This window comes from Etheostoma cragini, chromosome 10, assembly GCF_013103735.1.
Source record: "Etheostoma cragini isolate CJK2018 chromosome 10, CSU_Ecrag_1.0, whole genome shotgun sequence".
NCBI classification, from domain to species: Eukaryota; Metazoa; Chordata; class Actinopteri; order Perciformes; family Percidae; genus Etheostoma; species Etheostoma cragini.
In genome coordinates this window covers 221,457-244,109 of record NC_048416.1, presented here as the reverse complement: position 1 = coordinate 244,109, position 22,653 = coordinate 221,457, and the positions used below count along the sequence as shown (strand labels likewise).

The 22,653-nt window shown below is 41.2% G+C and overlaps 2 protein-coding genes across 12 annotated transcripts in view; both read right to left on the bottom strand.

The window, feature by feature from the left end:
• The window catches only part of afap1l1a (actin filament associated protein 1-like 1a), a 30,183-nt gene extending 29,135 nt beyond the window's left edge, over positions 1–1,048 (bottom strand). For all 5 annotated transcript variants that reach the window (XM_034883848.1, XM_034883856.1, XM_034883847.1 and 2 more), the window contains exon 1: positions 838–1,048. In XM_034883848.1, the coding sequence (XP_034739739.1) occupies positions 838–931 (94 nt within the window). In that variant the 5' untranslated portion in view covers positions 932–1,048. The remainder of the gene's footprint in view (positions 1–837) is intronic.
• A 635-nt stretch (positions 1,049–1,683) lies between these two features.
• Positions 1,684–22,653, bottom strand: part of ablim3 (actin binding LIM protein family, member 3) — a 43,570-nt gene continuing 22,600 nt past the window's right edge. For 2 of the 7 annotated variants that reach the window (XM_034882865.1, XM_034882866.1), the window contains exons 5-23: positions 21,603–21,729; positions 21,385–21,478; positions 17,922–18,009; positions 17,750–17,808; positions 17,583–17,654; positions 14,349–14,510; positions 13,714–13,743; positions 13,456–13,582; positions 11,301–11,396; positions 10,935–10,985; positions 6,863–6,997; positions 6,602–6,672; positions 6,214–6,379; positions 5,043–5,071; positions 4,681–4,737; positions 4,138–4,198; positions 4,042–4,052; positions 3,831–3,911; positions 1,684–2,771 (exon numbers count right to left, since the gene is read on the bottom strand). In XM_034882865.1, coding sequence (XP_034738756.1) covers positions 2,658–2,771; positions 3,831–3,911; positions 4,042–4,052; positions 4,138–4,198; positions 4,681–4,737; positions 5,043–5,071; positions 6,214–6,379; positions 6,602–6,672; positions 6,863–6,997; positions 10,935–10,985; positions 11,301–11,396; positions 13,456–13,582; positions 13,714–13,743; positions 14,349–14,510; positions 17,583–17,654; positions 17,750–17,808; positions 17,922–18,009; positions 21,385–21,478; positions 21,603–21,729 — 1,631 coding nt within the window. In that variant the 3' untranslated portion in view covers positions 1,684–2,657. The remainder of the gene's footprint in view (positions 2,772–3,830; positions 3,912–4,041; positions 4,053–4,137; positions 4,199–4,680; positions 4,738–5,042; positions 5,072–6,213; positions 6,380–6,601; positions 6,673–6,862; positions 6,998–10,934; positions 10,986–11,300; positions 11,397–13,455; positions 13,583–13,713; positions 13,744–14,348; positions 14,511–17,582; positions 17,655–17,749; positions 17,809–17,921; positions 18,010–21,384; positions 21,479–21,602; positions 21,730–22,653) is intronic. The other 5 variants (XM_034882867.1, XM_034882868.1, XM_034882871.1 and 2 more) reach the window with 5 other exon arrangements.

Genomic DNA, 22,653 nt, shown 5'->3' with positions numbered 1-22,653 from the left:
GGGGGGGAAAGTGGATTTGTTTTCAGTTACAATGTGGGAAATGTTGTACTGTGCAGGGGGGCAAATGTACACCTCCCAGAAAAAAATACACATTTTGTATTGCTATTTCAACACAAAAGCGTTGGAGCACTTCACAGATTTCTATGAAGAATTCTCTGCTGGTGGTGTTCAACATCAAGCCGCCCAATCTGCAGAAATCTCATCTCCACATCCACATAGAGGAGTCAGGTTCCCTTTCTACAACAACAGTCAAACTTCAGATGAGCACTTGGTTCTCTGCCGCTCTAAGCAGCTGTGTGTGTGTTTGTGTGTGGGGGGGGGGGGACCAAAGCATCATTATTTATATGTTTAAAGTGCACTCCCATTGTGTCTTCTTACATTTACAACGGCAGTGGGGAAAATAGGGAAAAGTCACACAGAAGGAATATAGCCTACATTTAGAGAATATTCCAAGAAATCAAGTCCAGTTGGACAAAGTAAATCTAACCATTATCTTAGGTGTACATTTACCCACCAATTATCCCATATGTCCCCAGCTAAATCACTTGAGCATAGAGAGCCTCAGCCCCAGCTAAATCACTTCAGCATAGAGAGCCTCAGCCCCAGCTAAATCACTTCAGCATAGAGAGCCTCAGTGAGCGTGCTGCAGTCGGATCTCATGGGAGGAAGGAAACACACACACACACAAACACACACACACACACCTTGACAGTCAAAGAAAATGACCAATTAACACACTGAACCACTATGCATCTCTAAATCTAACTTTGAATAACTGCACAGAGAGCCCCCCCCCCAGTAGGAACTCAGTGTTTTAGGGTGAAAAAGTCAACTTACATTTGGTGCCGTTGGCTTCCATCCCGCTGGTGATGCTGTTCACATTGATTGCAGAATCATATACAGATATATATGTATATGTGTATATATACATATGTATATATACAGTCTATGGGGGGGGGGAGCCACCGCTGACAGATACCGGCTATGCATTGGAGATCCGCTGGTCGGGGACCTGAGGCAGATCGTTTCTCTGCTGGGTCCTAGCGCCAGCGACCCACTAAACTTAGCAGTATTCTAGATGGGGAGTGTAGTACTAGATGGGGAGTGTAGTACAACCTTCAAGGCAGTACGATAACGTTTCGCAATTTAGCTAGTTGGAGCCAGCTAGCAGTCACGTTAGCTAGCTAATATAGAGCATGTACGTATATTTATCTATTTACCTATTTATTTTATCCATCTATCCATCCATCCATCCATCCATCTTCGTCCTCTTATCCGGGATTGGGTCGCGGGGCCAGCAGCTTTCTGTGCGGGGGTTCTATGTTCTCTCCATGTGCCCGTGAGCAAGGCACTGACTCAGATCTGGAGTTGTTCCCTTGAGGGATGGTTTAAATGCAGAGGATGAATTTTGCTGTGACAATATTTACCTTCTCGTTTATCTCTCAACAAGAAAAAGAATAGGCCTTAATATTTCCTAACTATCAAGATAGGAGTTTTGAAGTATTGTTTTTTCAAGTGACAAATGAAATAAAAATAAAAAATAGGACACTGAATTTGTTTCAAGTTGAATTGTTTGGTAAATCAAAAATAACAGTATTCAATGGAAGTAAACTGGATCTTTGTCAGTAAGTTAAATACCTTGCAGCGTTTCATTGTGAGTGGATGTAATATCTGTGGCTCCAAAATAAATGAACTATTCTTCTCTTAAAGAAAATAAATAATAGTAAATGTATGGATGAATACAGTCTTCATCCTAAAACAGTAAGTCATTCTATTGCACTCAGCTGGAAAGCATGGAGCTGGGCGTTTCCTGTATGTAGTTCATGTACTGGATTGCACATGATTTTAGGATACACCACTGCACGGTGAAATGTATATTGGTGACCTTTACCTATTTAACCAGAACATTACATGGAAGGGATGTGCCAGTCTGTATTTGCTTTCTCACTTTGCTTTTTATTAGCACACATATCAATCCAGGTCACAAATACAATAAAAAAAAGTTGCATCTAGATCTCAGATTGTTACTTGTTGTATTCTATATCAATTAGTGTAAACCAAAGGGACACAGCATCTCAGGTGAAAAGGAAAAAATAGGTAAACAAACTGCATTCTTACAAACCAAAGCAACGTGATGTTGTATGCTCACTCACTCATTCTTCTCATCTAATCATTCACACTGATAAAGTATCATAAATGATATAGTGTATCTACATTCTACTCATTAAGATTGCTGGTGCTGCACACTCATAACTAAGAGAGCATAACAAATAAGGCAAAGCCAAAAAATCTCCTCTTTATGTTTTCGCCCTGCGGCTCTGGTCACAGACGTCCCCACAGGTGACCTCATAGGGGCACAGCCATGCCTTCCTCCAGCCTTCAGGCTAAAGAAAAGCACATCACTAATGTACCACAGTCTCTATTGCTTCCACACCACTCTGGCCATCTAACAGTTTATCAGTCCATCAGTGCATAATGGCTCTGTGGCCGTACCTTGGTAGGCCCTATCTTTGAAGTTTACGCTGGTGTGACCAGAATTTGGTGGGTCATATGGGGAGATCTTGAACAGGTTCTCAGCCATGGCAGTGAACTGAGCAGAAGTCTACCTATCTCTTTCTTCCTCTAGTTATGGCAGTATTCAACGGACGTCCATGGTATTAAAACAGTCGGGCCTGTTTCTTGAGCTCATTTCTCTTCCACAGAGCCAGCCTGTCAAAATCCTCCACAGTCATGCCAAACACTTGGAGGAACTCCTCTGGTGACAGGTGACGCTGAGAACACAATGATAAAGAGATGACAAAGTTAATACATTATACACATCATTTTTTTTTCAATTAAGGCTCCATTCCTCTAATGTACTATTCTTTTCAACTTGGTCTTTGTTTCCATTGACATCAAGGTTATAATTACAAAAAGACAAATACATAGTTTTTTAGACTAAAGTAAAAAAAGAAAAAGCACATAGTATTTTTAACCAGAATGCAATATCTGGCACCGGACGTGTTCCGTTCTCTAACGCTGCTCTGGCCTCCGTTTGGAACAGAGCCAATTTGTTTTAGTGTTTCAGGTGTGCCACCCCTGAGGGCCTGATCGTCCACAGGTGTTGTCAATCCAGTTCTCAGAGAGGCTGCATAAAAGCTCCCAGGTCCAAGACACCGGCCCTTCCTCTTGCCCCAACTTCCTGTCATGCAGATAGTAGTTGGTGTACTACTCTCAGCTGGTGCATGTGATTTGCGAATTGATTATCTTGTTGTATTTTGAAGCTGGAAAGGGTTCTCTGCCATTTGTTTTGACCCCTTTTTCGCCTGTTTTGTGGATAGTCAGGTAGATTAACATTGTGTATTTTGGTTTCTCATGCTGTAGCTCAGTTGCCATTTTGTTTTCAGGTAGTATTTTTATTTTTATTTTTTACTTTTTTTATTTTTTTCTTTGAGACCCTGATGTTTTACAGTTCCCTTTTTTTGGTTGGGTTACTGTTTAATACCCATTTTTTGTTTATCATACGTATAGAAACTATACACATCTAATTTATGTAATAAAACCTACTTGTTATGTACTTTGACTTGTTAGTCTCTCTTTTGTTAGTTTGAGTTGTTTTGTGTTGCGTCCTAGCTTCCCTTGGACAGAAAATGCAAGGGTCGTAACGAGACCATAATGTAAGGAAAAACAAGTAAAATGTTCAATGAATATACTGTATTCTATATTTTAAAATACTAAATCTATTTTATAATGTTTGGTTGGTGGCCTGATCTGCTTTTGTATTCTAAAATCTTGGCTACGGCGCCAGGTTTTAACTAGACCAGGAACAATTTCTTCCATTTCTAACTGACCTCCAGTCTGGCTCTGTCTACGTCTCTGGGCAGCCTGTTGCGACCTCTGGTGGTGACAATGAGCTCCTCATAGGGGTAAATCTGCAGCGAGGGGAAGGCAGCCATGCTTTATCGAACCTCATTTATCAGACATTAATAAAACCATAGGATTGTTACAACATCTAGGCTAACTCACATGGAATGAATCATTCAAATTAATTTAAAGCCTTACCGTGTATTCTGCTGAGAAAAATGAGAAAAATTGAGTCAATACAATGTAAAAATAATGAATTGCTTCCATTTAATAAGGGATGTGTTAAAACCTTACCTCTGCTCCCCCAGTTGACCTCACTGCCACTGTCATACTGGTAGCAGTCAGCACTCTGAGGCTGCAGGTGTAAAGAGGGACAGCGACTTCAACATGGACACACAGGCTTGTTGACCTCTACAGCTAAGAAAGCCTTTATGCTTAAAGCCCCCTCAGATTGGAATAACCTACCTGTAAACATGCCCTGTCCTTAATACAGAATCAACTGTACCTGTCCAACAACATGCTAACATTGTTACCACCACTTCCAATATTGTTACTACAAACCAGTTTAATTCTCACTTGAATATGTTCACCTGATCCTGATGCTTTCTTTTCTTTCCTTTCTTTTCTCCCTTTTAGTTGTCTCTAATTGTGATTGTACTGTACATTTATGTCACTAAGGATGCCCACAGCAGCCTTAACAATACTCTACTCTAGTGTGTCAAGGTTACATATATTTCAAATAACAGATGCAATTTTAAAGATGTTAGATCAATCAAAAATAAGCCCCCAGCATATATAATAAAGCCAAAAATGCTTTCTTGTTTACTGTGGTCTCACCCTCTGGACGCCGTTACGTCCGTATCCTGGCAGCGACGCGGACTTACAAACAGAATCTAAAATACAGAAAGCATGTAGTCATTGTAATCATGTGATCAATGAAAGGTCTGTGCCAGAAGATGGTGCTCATGTCTAACCAAACAATTCCTAAAGTTGCAGATGTGTGCACATACTACTGGAGCTTTGATACTGTAAGGTCATTGAATACATCACAAACACTTCACTTATGACCCAATGCCAACCTCCAATCAAAAACTAAATATGAAAACGGGTACTATTTAAATAACCATGAACCACAAACTGAGGTAGTCTGCATGAAATTAATCATTTTAAAATATTTATAAAATACAAATAATAAACTCACCATCAGCACTGTACAGAGATCTGGGAGCTGTGAATGAAGAGATCATATAGTTACATGACATCTTCCTTATTGCAAAAAATTCAATGCATCTATAATCTGCCCTACTGTCACTGTTGATTAAATTCCCCCAAAAAATAGTCAGGGGAAGTGGCTCTGGAGTTGTGACAGCCATCTGTCTAGTTAGAGGCGTAACAAAGATGCAAGTTGGGTACCCATCAAGCCCTGGGAGGGACACAAAACATCAAAAGGAGCCATACGGCAGAAAGAGGCCAGGCAGGACTGGTTCAGGGTAGAGGGGGAGAACTAAAAATCATCAATAAAAAAACAACATACAAACATGCAAGCACAAAGACACACTGCACATTCCACCATCTAATGGCACAACACAGCTTTTATGGTTACAAGCCTTTGTTGCCTTTCAACCATAGCCAACAGAGTCCCGTTCAGTTGTGTCCCCACCCATCAGAGGAACAGCTTTAATGACAGATCTAACTGCTCATAAATAAAGCAGGATATGGGACACCAGCTGTGACAGCGAGAGAGTGTGATAGGTACACAGATAGACAGAAAGATGAAGAGTTAACAGAGTAGAATACAGAGAGCGATATCAGGAGCAAGAGGAGGACAAACAGGCACGCATATTGGGATGGAGCACAGAGGAGAAAAGAAGAAAGGAACCACTGGATAGTGATGGAGACAGACATGTAAGGAGCTAACATAGCAGTCCTAAAACGCAGCTTGACCATTGAAGCTTGGTCATTGCAAATAGAAACAACTCTGGTAGCTTCAGGTCCTGGCACACCTGGTTGAATGCTTTTCTCTCGGTGGCTTGATCAGATATTGCCAGAACAATGACATCTGCTGCTACTGCTGGCCTACCACAGGTTTAGCAGCAGCTGTTCAACTATCTTTCCATCTCAATAAACCGCCCCGCCAGCAGCAGCAGCAGCAGCCATGACTCTCTGACCTGCATCCACAACCGCACTGCCCTCACTCCAAACCCAGATGACAGCAGATACTAAGGCTTGTAAAACACTAAACAACCTTGTGGCAACATATATGATCCCGCTGGGAGGGACAAAGACATGGCTGCACAGGCATGAACTTGCAAAAACAGAAAGAAGAGTAGACAAGGAGGAAGATGCGTAGGGGGCAGGGTGGATCCTTACATCCATTGACAGTGTTGTTGTACGCCGTGGTGCCGTAGCCTGTAGTGAGTGTTTCCTTGCTCCCACTACGAGAATTCCTTGCACTGCCCCAGGGGTCGTTGTCATAGGAACCAGATCTGGCTTTCATCTCCTCCTTTAGGATCATCCTCCCAATGCCACTCCCGATCTGAGGAAGGAGGCAGAAAAGGAAAAAAAGAAAAGAAAAGAGGTGTAAAGGAAACTGGCTAATTTAATGTACAGTATTTTTCCAAGATGGAGAAAGAAGCAAATGGTGGATAGTTCAGGCATCATACCGTACGAAGAGCATTATTTATGGGTGTTCCCGAGGAGGTGACTTTATTCAACCAGATGTTGAAGAAAGAGTGAAAGAAAATAATGAAGCGCTTACTCTTTGAAGACTGTGACTCCAACTCTCTTCATCTCCTCCCGTCGAGAAGCGTCTTCTCGGCGCCCGATAGGCTGAGAGAGACAACAGAATGAAGAGATTTCCCTTGCATGAATATATAGTTCAGAGTAGAACACAGTGGGTGAGTGAAGGAATATGACACAGTTACAACACCAACTGCACTTCTATGGCTGTATTTGGTCCAGCAGAAAAATAAAAAAATGCAGCTTACTATGCAGCTAAACGGAGTGAAATGACTCCTACCTTTGGGCGAGCTGGTGTATGGGTAGTATTCAGACTCTGACTGGGTGTATGGCTCAGAAGAGTAGGTGGACAGTCTGGAGGATCTGAGGATGTCCTCACTGGTCCTGCTTTTGGTGGCTGTGTCCACATGATTGTCTGTGAAGAAATGGATCAGGATAGGAGAGAGAAGGTTTTGCCAGCAGAGAGAATCAAAATAAGTGGTGATTCTGTTAAAGCAATAGTTTCACATCACTTTTTTGCCAAGAGTTAGATGAGAAGATCAATATTACTCTCATGTTTGTCTATTTATTGTCTCATATTACTGCCTAAAACGCTGGTATCGTATCGGGAAGTACTGGAGTTTATGCGCCGAGCCCACACCACGTAATAAAGCCCTAAAGAAGATCTTCGTTGGAGTCGTTAATTTATGTTCTTTTTATGTTATTTTTCTGTTATAACTGATTGTCAAACTGGATGAAAAAAGAAAGATCTGTGGTGTTCATTGTTTATGTTTTTTCACTGAGCCAGACCGACAACAAATCACATCCATACAGGGCTATTAGTATGCCGTTATTAAAACATAATAAAATTAGGACTCGGTATCGGCTGATACGCAAGTTCTAGGATTTAATATTTTTCCCAAAAATTGTATGAATCAGGTCCCAGGAAAAGACGACCCAATGATCAGTTCAGGTAAGCTGGGTACGTGACGTCTGCTGCAACGCCGATAAGGAAATACCAGGTAGAAAGTCTGGGACTTGTCTTCTGAAAATCTACGCAACCAGTATAAAACCAATATTTCACAGAACTCCATTATACAAAATTTGCTAAAGTAAACCATTAAATGACTCTTAAACCATTCTATTAAACCCATTCTGTGGCTGCAAACAGGAATAATCACTCAAAGTTAACCAAAACATGTCTTTATTAGGGCAGGGCGGCATATTTCCCTTTTAACCACATACAAGTTCAACTAAATGAAAGAAAAGGACCCACAGAAATGTACAACTGTGCACTGCAAATAGACAGGGCCATAGACCGAAGGAAAAGGAGTAAAAGCCTGAACACTCCGCCGCAACATCAGCGCTGCGTTGGACCCGTGGCAACTTAGACTCCAGATTTCTTTTAGTTTCCGACGCATTCTCAACCGGCCCTTTCTTCTTCTTCTGAAAGTGTGTTTCCAGAAGCAGAGAGCGTCAACAGACTGCGCTCAGGTTGTTTATAGAATGTGATCTCAGGTGGTTTATAGACTGTGGTCTCAGTCGGGTTATAGACTGCTCTCAGTCGGTTTATAGACTGCTCTCAGGTTGTTTATTTCATTTTAATTCATTTATCCTGTCATAACCTTTCTCGGGAATCAGGAAATAGTTTTGAGTCGATTTTTGGATTAAACCCCAGCAATTTCAGGTATCAGAATCGGTATCAGGAAGCAAAAACTGGTATTGGACCATCTCTAGTCAAGACACTGTAGTTTAGTTTAGCATTAAGACTGAACCTGGAGAAACAGCTAGCCTGTTGCTCTCCCAAAGTCAACAAAGAATTAAATTCTAAGCAGCATCTCAAAAACTCACAAATGAACAAATTATACATAATATGTTTAAGGCATACAAAAACAGAAAGGTCAAAACAAAAAGTTGTGGTTATAGCCATGTGTAGCAACTTTCTGCTTTCTCCGCTAGCTACCTGGCAACTTTACGGTGAAGTCACTGTACTATTTTTTTACAGAGCCAGGCTAGCTTTTTCCCCCACTCTGTATGCTAAGCTATGCTAACTGTCTCCTGGCTCCAGGACCATATGGCATAGAGATAGAGAGGTGTTAATTTAGTATTCAACAAGAATGTGAATAAGTCAACCCAAGATGTCAAACTATCCCTGTCAGGAGGAAAATGTGTTAATAAATGTCACAATAGTACATGTACACACTCAACATATCCACCATTGCTGTCAGAGGAGATCAATATTTCAGCCAACTGCATCACAATTAGTTCAGTTACTGCTCAGCCTGAGGCACACAGTTGTTTCACGAGCAGTGTGAGGTGATGATATTGATGCCACTCTGCACTAAAGCACAGTCAATGGGAGTCAATGGATGTGACATGCAGTGTAATGTCAGACAGATCGCTCTTCACTCTGCTAGCCATTAGCCATGCCGGCCCCGATCCATGAACCATTGAATTCCTTTGCACATGATGCATGAGACCGATGGTCATCGTCATTCTCATCTCTGGGACACACACTTTCAGCTTGATGACAGGGCGAGCTGCCACGCGCAAACACACTCACTCACACACACACACACACACACACACACACACACATCCATTATTCTTCTTCATTAGTAAAATGAATCTGGCTGTCAGTGCTGCGCTGGTACCCTCAACCATTCAGTTTGACAGCAGATTGAAATTTCTGTCAGAGAATGTATGGCTGTGCCGTTTTGACATGGGATGACAAACAGAAAGAAAGATATACGTACACACACTCACATACAGAGATAAACCATATCTATCTACCGCCATTGAGTGAAACAGCGAGAGGAGGGAGATACTTACTGTGGCAAGGTCACCGGGTAAGGTGAAGCAGAAGGTGGAGGGAAGTGAATAAAAGTATATGGATGCAATAAAAAAGAAGTGAAAAGAAAAGGGAAACATTACTGGAACATCCCCAAGGAGGAGGGACAAAGTAAGAGCTCCCATATGGAGAACAAGGACCAAGCCACCAAGACCTTTTCTATAAAGGACGAAGCTAACTTGTTAACGGAGTAGCACATAACAGGCCTTTGACGCACATAGCAACACCACTTCATATTTGGCTTTAGATTTACATAAATCCTGATAAGTGCTAAAACTGAAAATAGTAATCAATTGCTGTTCAGGAGGACATAAAGTACGAGAAGGATCAACACGACTGCAAAATGTTCGTATTAACGGTTTTTGAACTTGCCATTTACTTTATTCTTCAGAGGTCAAATTATGGCCAGTGATGTACTAATTATCGCTAAAACATAGGGGGGAAGTGTCAATACACAAGTACGCACATTTTACTAACTACCCCACAAATACAGACACACACGCACACACACACACACATACACACAGTAACATGCAGGACGAGAACACAGATTAACTCTGCTCCTACAGGAGGTCTTAAACCTTGTGACTCTCAGAGGAAAAGCATTAACATTGTGATGTAACAACGGGAATGGGAATCTTTTTCTTTAATGTTAATGTTTATACTGAAGCACACTTTCAAGATGGCTGAATTGCATTACAGTTCACTGACTTATAATAAATAAATAAAAATAGCATCTTGAGTTAACCTCGCTGCTGTAGAGTATTTGATTTAACATACAACACAATATATATATATAACATAACATCATCCACACAGTTAAGAAAATCAACAATTAAGAAATCATATTTCCGTCTCTCTCACCTACTCTCTCTGTTGACATTCAGACGCAGCAGATGTGTCTGTATTCAAACAGTTCCGATTACAGTATCTTAAATCTCACACTGACCACTGTTAACTAGGCCAGGCTGAGTCGCTACAGAAAATATATAAATTCAAGTTATAATACAGTTTGCCCCTGTGCTGTGTGCCGTTGTTCTGTTCTATTCTGGTGAAGTGTGTGTCCTCAGAGTCCCATGCACTCAACACTTTTCACGCCTGAGCAACCTTCACTTCATTCAGGCTCTATTCCAGCCCCAGTCGTGCTGCAGGAGCTGCACGCAGAAGCAGGCATGTGCTTGTGGCATGCACACTAAATATTGCTCTTGCATTTGGACAGTTACAAATTCCATAAGTCTAAAGGATCTTCATCTTTAATTAAAAAAAAGTTGTTCAAGTCAAACTCTATTTCCTTTGTGCATTTTTAAGCACTAAGTCAATATTTTCCATTTGTCTGGTTTTGTTAACGAGGGCTTCATTTCTCTATGACAACTGGAGCATCAGTAGTAATGAATGCCAAATCCCGAGGTGCTGTTAAAATCATCATTAGGTCAGTACAAACATCTAAATGGAGTACTCTAACACAAAATAACTAAACTGACAGGAGGACAGGCAGGCTAAGGCGGGGCTAACTGCACTGTACCCGTTCTCGAATAGATGGGAGGCTTCCTGTAGATGTTGGGGTCCCCTGTGGCTGAGGAGAGAAAGAGGAGATGGAGAGGTGAAACATGGAGAAGTAGAGGAGGAGACCATGTGAGTCGTCTGTCGGGATGATCTGAAGGGGCGATGTGGAGGTAGGAGGGAGGGTTGTAAGGGAAGGTAAAGATGCAGTATGAGGAGAATGTGCCAGAGAAATTATGTACAGTACATACATACGACTTAGTCACATGTTCACGCACTCTGATTCCCACGGAACTTCAAAGGGTAGTAAAGACAGATGAAATCTTCCCCACGTAGTAAAAAACCTATGAGATTGAGAGTGCTGCAATGAAGAGATGGGGAGTCCTACCTGGTACATGAAAATGTTTAGGGGGCTGGTTTGTGGTGGGTGTGCTTGACCGCCCCTCTTGGCCGTAATAAGGTGAACTCCTGCCACTTTCAGAGCCTGCAGCCAGCCACAGCCAATCACAGCAGAGGAAACATGGACATGAAGGAAGGCCTTAACACAAGTCTCAACCATGCAGATGAAAACCAAACAGCCTAGACATTCATTCAGATTCCAAAGTGACATAGGATAACTTTTCCACTTTTGCAATCACCAAGGCTATTGCCTTGCCTTCCTATTACAGTGAGTACAGTGTCAATGCACATGTGTAAGAGTTAAATGAAATGACAGCCAATGAGCAACTGCAGCACATGAGATAGCCAAAGAACTCTTTCAGAGTGAAGTGAAAAAAGATTCTGCCCCAAGGCGGTGCATGTGTATATTTGCTGTTTCCACTAAAACTACTACTATTTTTAATATAGAAGAGTGGTGATGACATACAAATGGAAATAACAAGCAACTCAATCTATCTTGACGAAATAGTTTAACATTTTGAACTATTTTAAAATACAGTTTGATTACATTACCACGTATTAGTTTTCCTTGTCGAGATTTCGGTGAGAAGACTGATATCTGAGCAGTCAATATTTCTTCATAATTCAAAGTGAAAGTTGAAAGAGAAAAGAAGTGGTATCAAATTAAAAATAATATTATTTTACTATGCTACTAGGAAAAATCATGCCATAATTAAATTTGAAAAAAGAAAAAGGAAACTTGCTTAAACTGAAATTTTTTGATCGAGAGGAAAATCAAATATAAAACTCCAAATTGAAAATAGAAAAGCTTAAATGGAAATACTTATAATATTTTTAATAATAATAATAATTTTGAATTTTATCTTTAGAATTTTACATTTGAAAATCGCCGTTTGACAGTTTATGAATCAACTTTTCATTTTGTTTAAAAGTTTGGCTTTTCATTTAGACTCCATGGAAATGAGGAGGCATGACGTTGAGGACGTCAACATCGGAGAAAATGTGCAACTGGCCATATTCAAAGTCTACATAGTGAATTTCTTGCATAAAAAAGTCTCCGATGTGAATTTAGTGAAGCTCCAGTGTGACGTGACAGTCTCAGAGACCCTGCAGTCGGCCAACCCTCCCCCAGCCTCCTCAACTGGGCTCCCCATCAGTCAGCCCCCCTGTCCATAAGGTGCCTCTGCCCCCCTTTGGTTTTAGACCCTCTCCCCAGCCTCCTTATTTCTATTGACAAGTGTCAAGTCAAAATGAAAAGCCAAACATTAAAAAGTTAAAAATTAAAAAGTTAAAAAGTTAAATCATAAAATGTCAAACAGAAATTTCCCTATTTTAAATTGTAAAAAATAAAATTGAAAATGATAAAGTGCCAAGACTAAAATAAAATAATTTCTTTTTTCCTATATAAGATTTTAACATAAGTATTTCCATTTAAGCTTTTCTATTTTCCATTTTGAGTTTCATATTTGTTGTTTCTCTCAATCAATAAAATATTGCAGTTTAATCCCCATGTTGTCCTCGGGTCAAATTGACCTGTTTTCCTATATCAATGTTCTTTTTGATTACCCAAAATAACATGATTGATTCCACACAAAGAAAACGTCAAAAAAAGTGACATTGAAAAAAAGCAGCAAAAGTGTTGAAAAAGGGACAAAAACATAAGAAAAAGTTAAAAGCATTGATAATAAGCATCAACAAAAGCGTGGATTTTCAATTTTGACAGGAAGACAACACAAAGGTTAAGCATTTGTGTTTCCTTTTTCTTTTTTATATTTAATTATGGCATGATTTTTCCTAGTAGCATAGTTTTCTTGCTTTTTCTTTCTCTTTGGACTTTCAATTTGGAATTGAAGGAAATATTTTGTCCACAGATACCAGTCTTAGAGTTGTTTTAATCTTCTCATCTGACATCAGCCAGGCAGCAGAAAGGCATATTCCCCAAAATGTTGAACTATTCCTTTAAATGACTCAACTTCAGTAGGATCATTCCCATAGCTCAGAAACTCCATTGGGCTTCGACTTTGTTCAAAGGGCATTTCACTTACAGAATGATTGACTTCCTTTTATTGTTTTTAAAGTGAAAGACTGATATCAAACTGGGAAGCTATCAGCAGACAACGAGGAGTGGGTAGCGTCTCACTTACCAGGGTAGGCATAGTGCTGCGGAGAGCGAGGCATGATGGGTGACATGCCTTGGCGACTATATGTCGGTGAGTCAATATAACCTGGACTGGAGCACCGCCTCTGCTTTATATCCAGGCTGTCGTAGTCCTGAAAAGATAAAGGTGAGGTAAACGTAGAAAAAGAGTAGGGGGAAACGAGGAGACAAATAGTTTAGAGACAGGTCCAAATGTCCACAGTTCACCTGTTTAAACTTGTCACTTGTCTTGGAGCATGCTTACCTGAGAATAAGGAGAGAGTGTCCTAAGTGACTGGAGAATCAATGGAGAGAGAAGAGTTACCATTTATTATACTTTAGCACCATGGTGAAACCAAATCAATTTCTCATATTTCATGTATTTACAGAATCACAACAAAAGACCCGAGAGTCAATCAACCAAACCCAATCTATGTTTTGTATGATCCTACATGGATGATTGGAGGGGGTTTCTGCCAGGCTAGCCAGGCTAGCTGTTTCCCCTTGTTTCCAGTATTTACGCTAAACTAAGCTAAGTGTATCACCTGCTGGCTCTAGCTTCATGAGCAAACAGATCTCAAGGCGTCGTTAGTTTGGCGCTCATCGTCGCTGTCGGTTGACAACCTTGTATGTCCAAAACCATTTTTTGTCAAATAAAAAAATTATGCTACTTTGGCCTCTACCTTATTGTATATATTGGGAATTATCTGTATGTTCTGTAACTTCAAACAAAATAGTCACAAAATAAATCAAAATAATGCATCAAGTTTAAAAATAAATAAAAATAAAAATAAAACAATGAGTACTACAGTGCATCAACACCGCTCCATCTAAATACCAAGCAAAGTGTCAAAACAGCGATGAGACTAATGCTGGGCCTGGAGTGTGTAGCAGCAGTACCTCCCCACAGCCGTACGTTTCTAGCCTGTCATCAGAGTTGTATCTGTGGTAGGGCTGGTATGAGGAGGATATGAGATCTGGCTGTTGGACCTCGTATATGGCTTTGACCTTTGGCAGGGCAGCTAGGTCCTTATAATCTAGGATCTGATTCGCCACTCTGGCCTGGAGAGAGGACACACACATACACCCGCCAACACAGAGACAACATCAACCAAATGGACAATGCACAGTAACAAACGGAATGGAAACTCCACCAGTGGCAGTCAGCAGTGAGCAGATCCTGGAGCGGTAGGGCTGGGTAGCCATTCCTGAAGAGTCCAACAGGTTTTTTAATTCTTACGTGTCCTCCTTGGCTACTAGCAACTTCATGGGGGAAGGGTGGGGTTGAAGTACTATCACAGAAGGCTTGTATCATGTGGACACACTAACAGAAATGTCATTATGTATAATTCCTTATGGACAGAAACGACGTACATTAGCTTTATCAAAAAGAAAATATAACAATACACATTTCGGAAAAAATGCATTTTCATATTTTTTGAATTATTTAAAAGGAGAAGCAGAACAGGGTTGGGTTTAGGTAAAGAAGAAAAGGGTTTGGTTTAGGAGAAGAAGAACAGGGTTGAGTTTAGGAGAAGAAGAACAGGGTTGAGTTTAAGAGAAGAAGAACGGGGTCGGGTTTAGGAGAAGAAGAACAGGGTTGAGTTTAGGAGAAGAAGAACAGGGTTGGGTTTAGGTAAAGAAGAACAGGGTTGGGTTTAGGAGAAGAAGAACAGGGTTGAGTTTAGGAGAAGAAGAACAGGGTTGAGTTTAGGAGAAGAAGAACAGGGTCGGGTTTAGGAGAAGAAGAACAGGGTTGAGTTTAGGAGAAGAAGAACAGGGTTGGGTTTAGGAGAAGAAGAACAGGGTTGAGTTTAGGTAAAGAAGAACAGGGTTGAGTTTAGGAGAAGAAGAACAGGGTTGGGTTAAGCCCAGGACCAAACTCTTGCCAGATCTGGCAACAATTAGAAGTAATAATTGACGGGTGGGAATAAACGTTGGTGAACGCCCTAACAAAACTAATCTCTGCGATGCTAATTATGTATTTTAGCTGTGTAAATGTCTAACGTTAGCAAAAGAAAATATTAATAAATTGTAAAAATATAACCTTTCATCTAGCCACATGATGTTCACTACACTTTAAAACGAGGCCACGCCTCTTTAAGAGACAGGAAGTACGTATTGTTTTGTACCATTGGGGCTACTTAAAATGCGCTGTATCTAATCTTTGGTATAGAGGATACTAGGGAGGCCATTCAGTCGGTGCCTAAAAAGTTACTAGTTAAGAACCCAGCCCTATGCAGCGGTGAGAGGAATGAAAAACAGCTGATGAAGCACACACAAGCATGCACATGCACACGCACATTTGACATGGATCAGCATGTGTGAGAAAGAGAACAGATAAAGCAAAGACAGCTAGAGAGAGAGAGAAAGACAGGGAGGGAGGGAGAGGAGGCAGTATGGAGGACAAGCGTGCTTACGCTGCTCTCTCATCCATCACCTTAAACAGAAAGGTCAGTGATTGGGAGATGAGAGCAGAGCGGGGCGGGGCGGAGCAGGGGGCCCTGACTCCTCCGTGCATGCAGAATACCCCTGGCATGCTAATACCGCCAACATGCAGCAGCACTCGGCAGACCGCCAAGCAGCAAGGTGGGACACTGGACACTAGGGTATACTGCTTGATTATGAAAAAAATCCTAATCACCATATCACATTATTGAAATCACGATTATTTCACACGTTTACTCGTTGTCTTTTGGAAAGATGTTACAATAATTAAACTTAGAAAAACTGTGAAACTGTTAAACAAATCAAAAGGAAAACTTCCCTTCATACTTTGGCCGTTTGAACATTTTCTTTTCCTTCAGAACACAAGACAAAATATGAGTTTACTTGCATGAACGCAATGTGAAAAACCTGTTGCTTTTTGTGAGCCAAAATTGTAATCGCAATTAAAATTTTGATTAATGGCACAGCCCTACTAGACACCATATCTATAAGTCCAAAATGCAACTGGTCCAACTCTGCAGTCCACAGTGACAGCGTTCACATAAAGCTGGTGTGTTGCCCATAGTCTCTCTCCCTCTCTCCCTCTTTTTCTGAACTTTAAATAGAAAACACTGATCTGGTGATTTGCACAGCAAAACATATTTAAGTGTTTAGCTTAAAATTGGGTTTTGATTGAAATATGAGTTGTTGTTTTTTTATGTGTGGTTAACATTTATTTTTAAATTTCCCTTTAATGTGTTTAATGTGAATTTTATTCTCGACAGTTCAAGTGCATTAGAAATATTTTCTTTGGGAGCTAGACAGTCTACAGGCATGCTACTGTGAGCGAAATGCTAACATGAGCATGATAAAATGCTCACAGTGTGAATGTTACCATGACCTGATGGTGGATCTAGATTAAAAATGTCACTGGATCACCAAAGTCATTAGGATGAATCCTCTGGGGACCTGGATATCTGTGCACAAGTCCATGGTCATTTATCTGATAATTTTTTAGATATGTCACTCAAAATAAAAAACCTGGGGCCATGAAGGTCTAGTAGGTGTTTATATATTTCACTCAATGTTTGATAGATTTGACCTGCTGGTGGTGCTAATTGTTAACTCAAGTGATCACCAACATTACCCGGATTCATCCTCTCAGGAACACATAATGTCTGTACAACGCTTTTTTGGCATCCATGAAATAGCTGTTAAGAATTTAATTCTGGAACAAAGTGTTGAACTGCCTGACTCTGCCATCCCTGAACCCCCTGATACTGTTATCCATTGTATATCCCACAACGCTAGTAGCTGAACATGTGTAGTTTTGAATCCAAATTGAGCCCGGTTTTTGCCCATACGTAACCTGACCTACACATGTTTTTTGACATGCAAATCACTATATATCAGTACTTTCTGGGAACTGATGACCAGAGATGTCATCCCAGTTATAAACCGTTAACATTGTCTCATTTCTAACTTCTAACTTTCTAACTGCTGCCACATCACTGACAACAGAGTTTAGGACACAGACAAGTGAACAGGCCAAGGGAGTGAGCAACCTCTCGGGATGGTGCTTAACCATTTCAGCATATGATTACTGCTCGTGTTTCTGATATAGAAATTGTGCATTTTTTAGGGTAAGCTTGGTGGCAGTGGCAGCTAAAAGTGATCAAAAAGCAAGCAAAGTTGTATGCTACTCACGCATATAACCCTGCTGGGAGAGCCTATAGAGGAGCCCGGTGGAGAGATGGAGGCCTCTGACAGGCGTCTGTGCTGTGAGGTACAAAAAGACAAAGAAGAAACGAGAGGAGTGAGGAAATTAAAGTTTTCCTTTTATCTCAATGTTTTCATTTCAAATTCTAAGTCACCCTGAGTCTCCTCTCTGCCCTCGCTGCCTGCTTGCATAATGGGTGCCACACCTCACATCCTGAGGAAGAAAAGACGGATTGGCTTTTGGTGTGCGCACACGTCATGCATTCATCTCCATCCACATGCTTCAGTGTGGATGAGTGTGTGTAATGTATTGGGATTAAGTTTCACCTGTCAGGTACATTTCCTCTCCTTCTTTGAACATCAAGTTGCAGCGGGAGCATCGAGCGCAGCTCGGATGGTAGTGTTTCCCTCCCGCCTGTGAGGAGGAGAGGAGTGAAAGGTGTGATGGAACATAAATTATTATTATTATTTCTATATGTTTCCTACTGTATATCACCTGACCACGGCTGGCCTCATCATGTACTGAGACATCATTGCATATCCAGTAGATGTTCATCAGCATACAGCAATCACATGGCCACCACCCATACTCCCCCATGCCATAATCAGAGCAAAGATCCCTGTAGGTCAGTCACATGAGAGTTTTTTTTGGTGTGTGTGTGTGTGTGTGTGTGTGTGTGTGTGTGTGTGTGAGTGCGTGCATGTGTGTGTGCGTGCATGGCCAAATGATATGAGGAAAATATCTCATTGCGATTATTTTGAATGATATTGCAATGTGATGTGATTGCTGATATTGGAGGGAATGGTTGTTTTTTAGTATCATTATTCTCATTTCCCTTAATAAATATTACAACTAAACTTTTGCAAGGATCTGTATCAAACAACAATATGTCATCTTTCGTCTGTAGGTTAGGATGTGTGGGCCAGGACGTCTCTGCTGCACCACAATACTTCATTCTGAATGGTTTGACACATATATATTTTTCCATAAACAAATATGGCGTCCCTCCCTGAGATTTAGATATTGCACTTGTCCATATTGCGATTTGAATAAAATTGTGACTAATTATGCATCTCTAGTGTGTAGGCTACAGAGAGAAAGAGGGAAGTAGGTGGTCATGTAAGAGAAGATTCATGTCCTTGGACAGGGGAAATGGACACATGAAATGATGCAGTATGATGTCACTGTGCTGGCTCCTTCCATTAATCCAGTCCAGTTCACGGTCCTGATGTTTCTCCTGTGTCCCTGCAGGGCTGACGGCTGAGGCGTGGCCCCGTCCCGTCACCTCCGCCTTCCTGACACACCATTAGAGAATTTCTATGTATAGCACATTAGAGCACTGCTGACATGTGTCCTGTGTGGAGGAGACCTGAACTGTTTCATCTGGACACAACCAGCAGCATGTGTGCTTTAGTATGTCTGTGTGTGTGTGTGTGAGTGTGTGTGTGTGTGTGCGTGTGTGTGCGCTTGTTGTATCATTTTCTGCTGCATTGACTTTCCTTGCTTTTCATAAAACTGATACTTGCAGGAAACTGCTTTGAAGAACTGCCAGTGCACAGTATGCGTCTTAATGTATCCAACCGTATGTGAGCCAATCGCTGCTCTCCTAATCTGTCTCAGGTTACTCTAAAAGGAAAGCCAGGAGAGGATGCCGCACTTCCAGCCTGTGCGTTCCAAAACAACGAAGTGTTTACCGTCTGTGGTTATATGCTATCACTTTAACAAGTGCTATCACCATTTCATACGAGGCCTCTATTCTCTCCGGTGGCCTTAATAGGCTGCTATATTTATTGGTAAGACACTGAGGAAGGAAGGAAAAGGAAAAATAGGAATATTTATTTCTGCCCTTCCCCATCTTTTCTAAACTGCTCATTAAACTAACAACCACTGGCTCTGGAAAGTTGGACTGAAGAGCGACTCTGCAGAACGAGCCTAATCATCAACACAGACACAGACAGACACATTAGTGTTAGTAGATATTTTTCAAAGGAGGAGAGAAGAGAGTTTGGCAAGCTGTACCGACACTGAAACATATTAATTGATGATTTATTTGCTTCTGTGCAGCTTTGGTTCTGTCAATAAAAACTATTTAAAAATGGGTTGTTTTTGTCATAACCATATCCGATGAAAAAAAACAAGAACCATGACAAAATGTCTAAAATTGAATGGACAAATAAACTAAGTGCTGCTTTATGTAAAGGCTTATTCAACAACATGCATGCATCTGTGGAATCACCAGTTTGCGCAGATGAAGATGCAGGGTGCACAGAAAGGCTCTATTTGAACCCAAACCATGAGCTTTTTTCTAAACCTAACCAAGTACTTTTGTTACCTGACGGGCTTTTTCTTCTGGCAGAAAGACCAGACGTCTAACTTCTCCCAACAGTCTAGGGTGGTAAAATCAGCTGATGTAAGTCTTACTTATTTCATTTGAACTAGAACAAAACAAGAGATGACATGAATAAAAGGGAGTAATTTAGTAATTTCTTGTTGGAAAAATAAAATTAAGATCAAATCAGGCTTTAAAATGAACACATCGACTGTTTATATGTTTCTAGATATGACTTTCCGTGAGTCAAATTAGGTCTTAAAGAAGCAAATCATTACAATATCAAAATTTGACAGCAGAAATAAATAAATAAATAAATGTCATGCTTGCACGCTCATGTGATCAGAGAGCAAGAGAGCGAGAGAGAGAGCGAGAGAGCGAGAGAGAGAGACTCACAGATGAAGGCTGACATGTCCCCATGTCTATAAATAGCCCAGTGAGGAACAAAACACTTCACACCAGTCATTCTGACAAGCACAGCAGCAACAAGGCCCCGTGTGCGTGCGTGTGCGTTCGTGCATGCGCGTCTGTGTGTGCGTGTTTATGTCTGTGTCCGATAAGGTTTTACTACTGCTGTTTCATTTTCCGCAGATCCCCAGAGACCTCCACTACTCTTCCAAAACATTTAATTAGCATGTACAGTCTATCACTTTCATTATTTTCAAAACTAGTCCCCTCATTATTCCCCTTCACTTCTGTCTTCCTCTGTCCACCTCAGCTCCTTCTCCTTTGCTCTCGTTCTCTCCACTGTTGACTCCTTCTTCCATCCCTTTTTAAAAGTGCTTCAGCGTAAGAGCATGCAACACATAGATTTCTATCAGTGTAGAATTTGCTTTCAATGTCTCCTGCTTCCATCTTTTCCCTTCACTTTTCCCCCCTTTGAGCTTTTTATAACTCCCTTTTCCTCTCAACTCCTTACAAGTTGTAATGATTCAATCTAGCTTTTTGATTCCTGTAGGTGCAGGTAGGTCTGTGTTCTGCTCATCTGTGCTTCCAAGTGGCCAGGTTGGGTCAGTGGTAGAGCAGGCGCACATATACTGAGAGGTTTCCTCGACGCAGAGGTCCAGGGTTTGAATCTGACCTGTGCTGATTTCCTGCATGTCTCCCCCTTTCTCATCTAACTCTCCTGTCAAAAATTAAAGGTGGAAAAGCCCCAGAAATCAAAACAAAATCAAAGAAAAAATGTGTGCACACACGTAGATATGCACCTATGTTTGACTATTGTGATTGCTAACACACTGCAGCTGAATTTGTTTGGTATAGTGAAGCAGCATACACTTTCTATCACTGCCAGTCTTAAGTTGCTCATGCCCTAAAGCACAACGGGACTTAAACGGTGGCTCAATTCTGATAACGCTGATTACATACAGTCAACTAACAATTTGGATTTCTGTATTACTGCAGAACTATGTGTGGGTAAATCTGCGATAACTCATGTGGAAATCTGTTCCCGTTCTCACCTCCAGAACCCTTCCACTGATGTATCTGCTGCAGGTCTCACATTTCACCCCATACTGGGCGTGGTAATCTGCCTCACAGTATGGCACTCCATCCCTGCAATAATGAATTCAGAAAAACTGCTGTAGCACGTTGAACGCACAGTTTAGCCCATGGTGGATCTGAAAAATCCACTATGTCTGTCTATATGTTTCTTCTGAGTGAGACATGACACACTCACTTGCTGATGTACTCTCCGGTGAGAACCATGTTGCAGGTCCGACATCTGAAGCAACTGACGTGCCACTGTTTCTCCAACGCCAGGAGAGACTGACCCTGCTTGATCTCAGCTCTACACCCGGCACAGTCTGGAGAAGGAAGTGTGTGGGAAAGAAAGAAAGAAAGAAAGAAAGAAAGAAAGAAAGAAGAAAGGTGACAGGAATAGGGAAGGACGGGACAGAGAGGAGAGGAAAGAAGTGGAGAGGGGAAAAAGGAAGGAGACAGAGAAAGACAAAGTGAGCCAAAGTGTAATTGTACATCTTTAAACACCAACTGTGCTCATAAGTGTAGTTCTCTACCTCTTTGAAGCTTTCTTGCATAAAATCCCCCTCAAGTGAGACATGTATGTTTTAATCTCTTTCTATCTGTTTCTCTGTCTCACACACACACACACACACACACACACACACACACACACACACACACACACACACACACACACACACACACACACACACACACACACACACACACACACACACACACACAGACTATACCATTCCAGTTCCCCCAGTAGGCTTTATTGACTTGATTGTTGATTGTCACTAACAGGGCAAGAAGAAAGCAGAACAGCAAAGATGTTACAATGACACATGGCTGCAAAGGGACAAAATCCAAAAAAAAGGTCAGCAGTCCATTTGTTTCCATTTGGAAGACGTTTGGCCAAGCTTAAACTTTTCTGACCTGGTCTACTGCCCTGGAGTCACAGGGGGCCACTTCACTTTGCCCTGTCAGCCAAGACAAACTGTGGTTTACAGCAAAAAACTGCACTGCTTTGAGTTGGGTTTCTGCTGTCCAAATAAATCTTAACTGCCATTCGGGGGTGCTAGTGCTGAGCCTATAGGGCCAGGGCTTATAGGCCAGGGCGGATTTTCTTCTGAGTCAGGGTACAGTTCCCATTTTAGCCACTGAATGAAATTGGCATTAGAACATCTGTGATGTCACAGCATGGGGTTTTCATCACCTATTCAAGCAATTCTTGTTGCAACATGTTGAAATGTTTTAACCTGAAG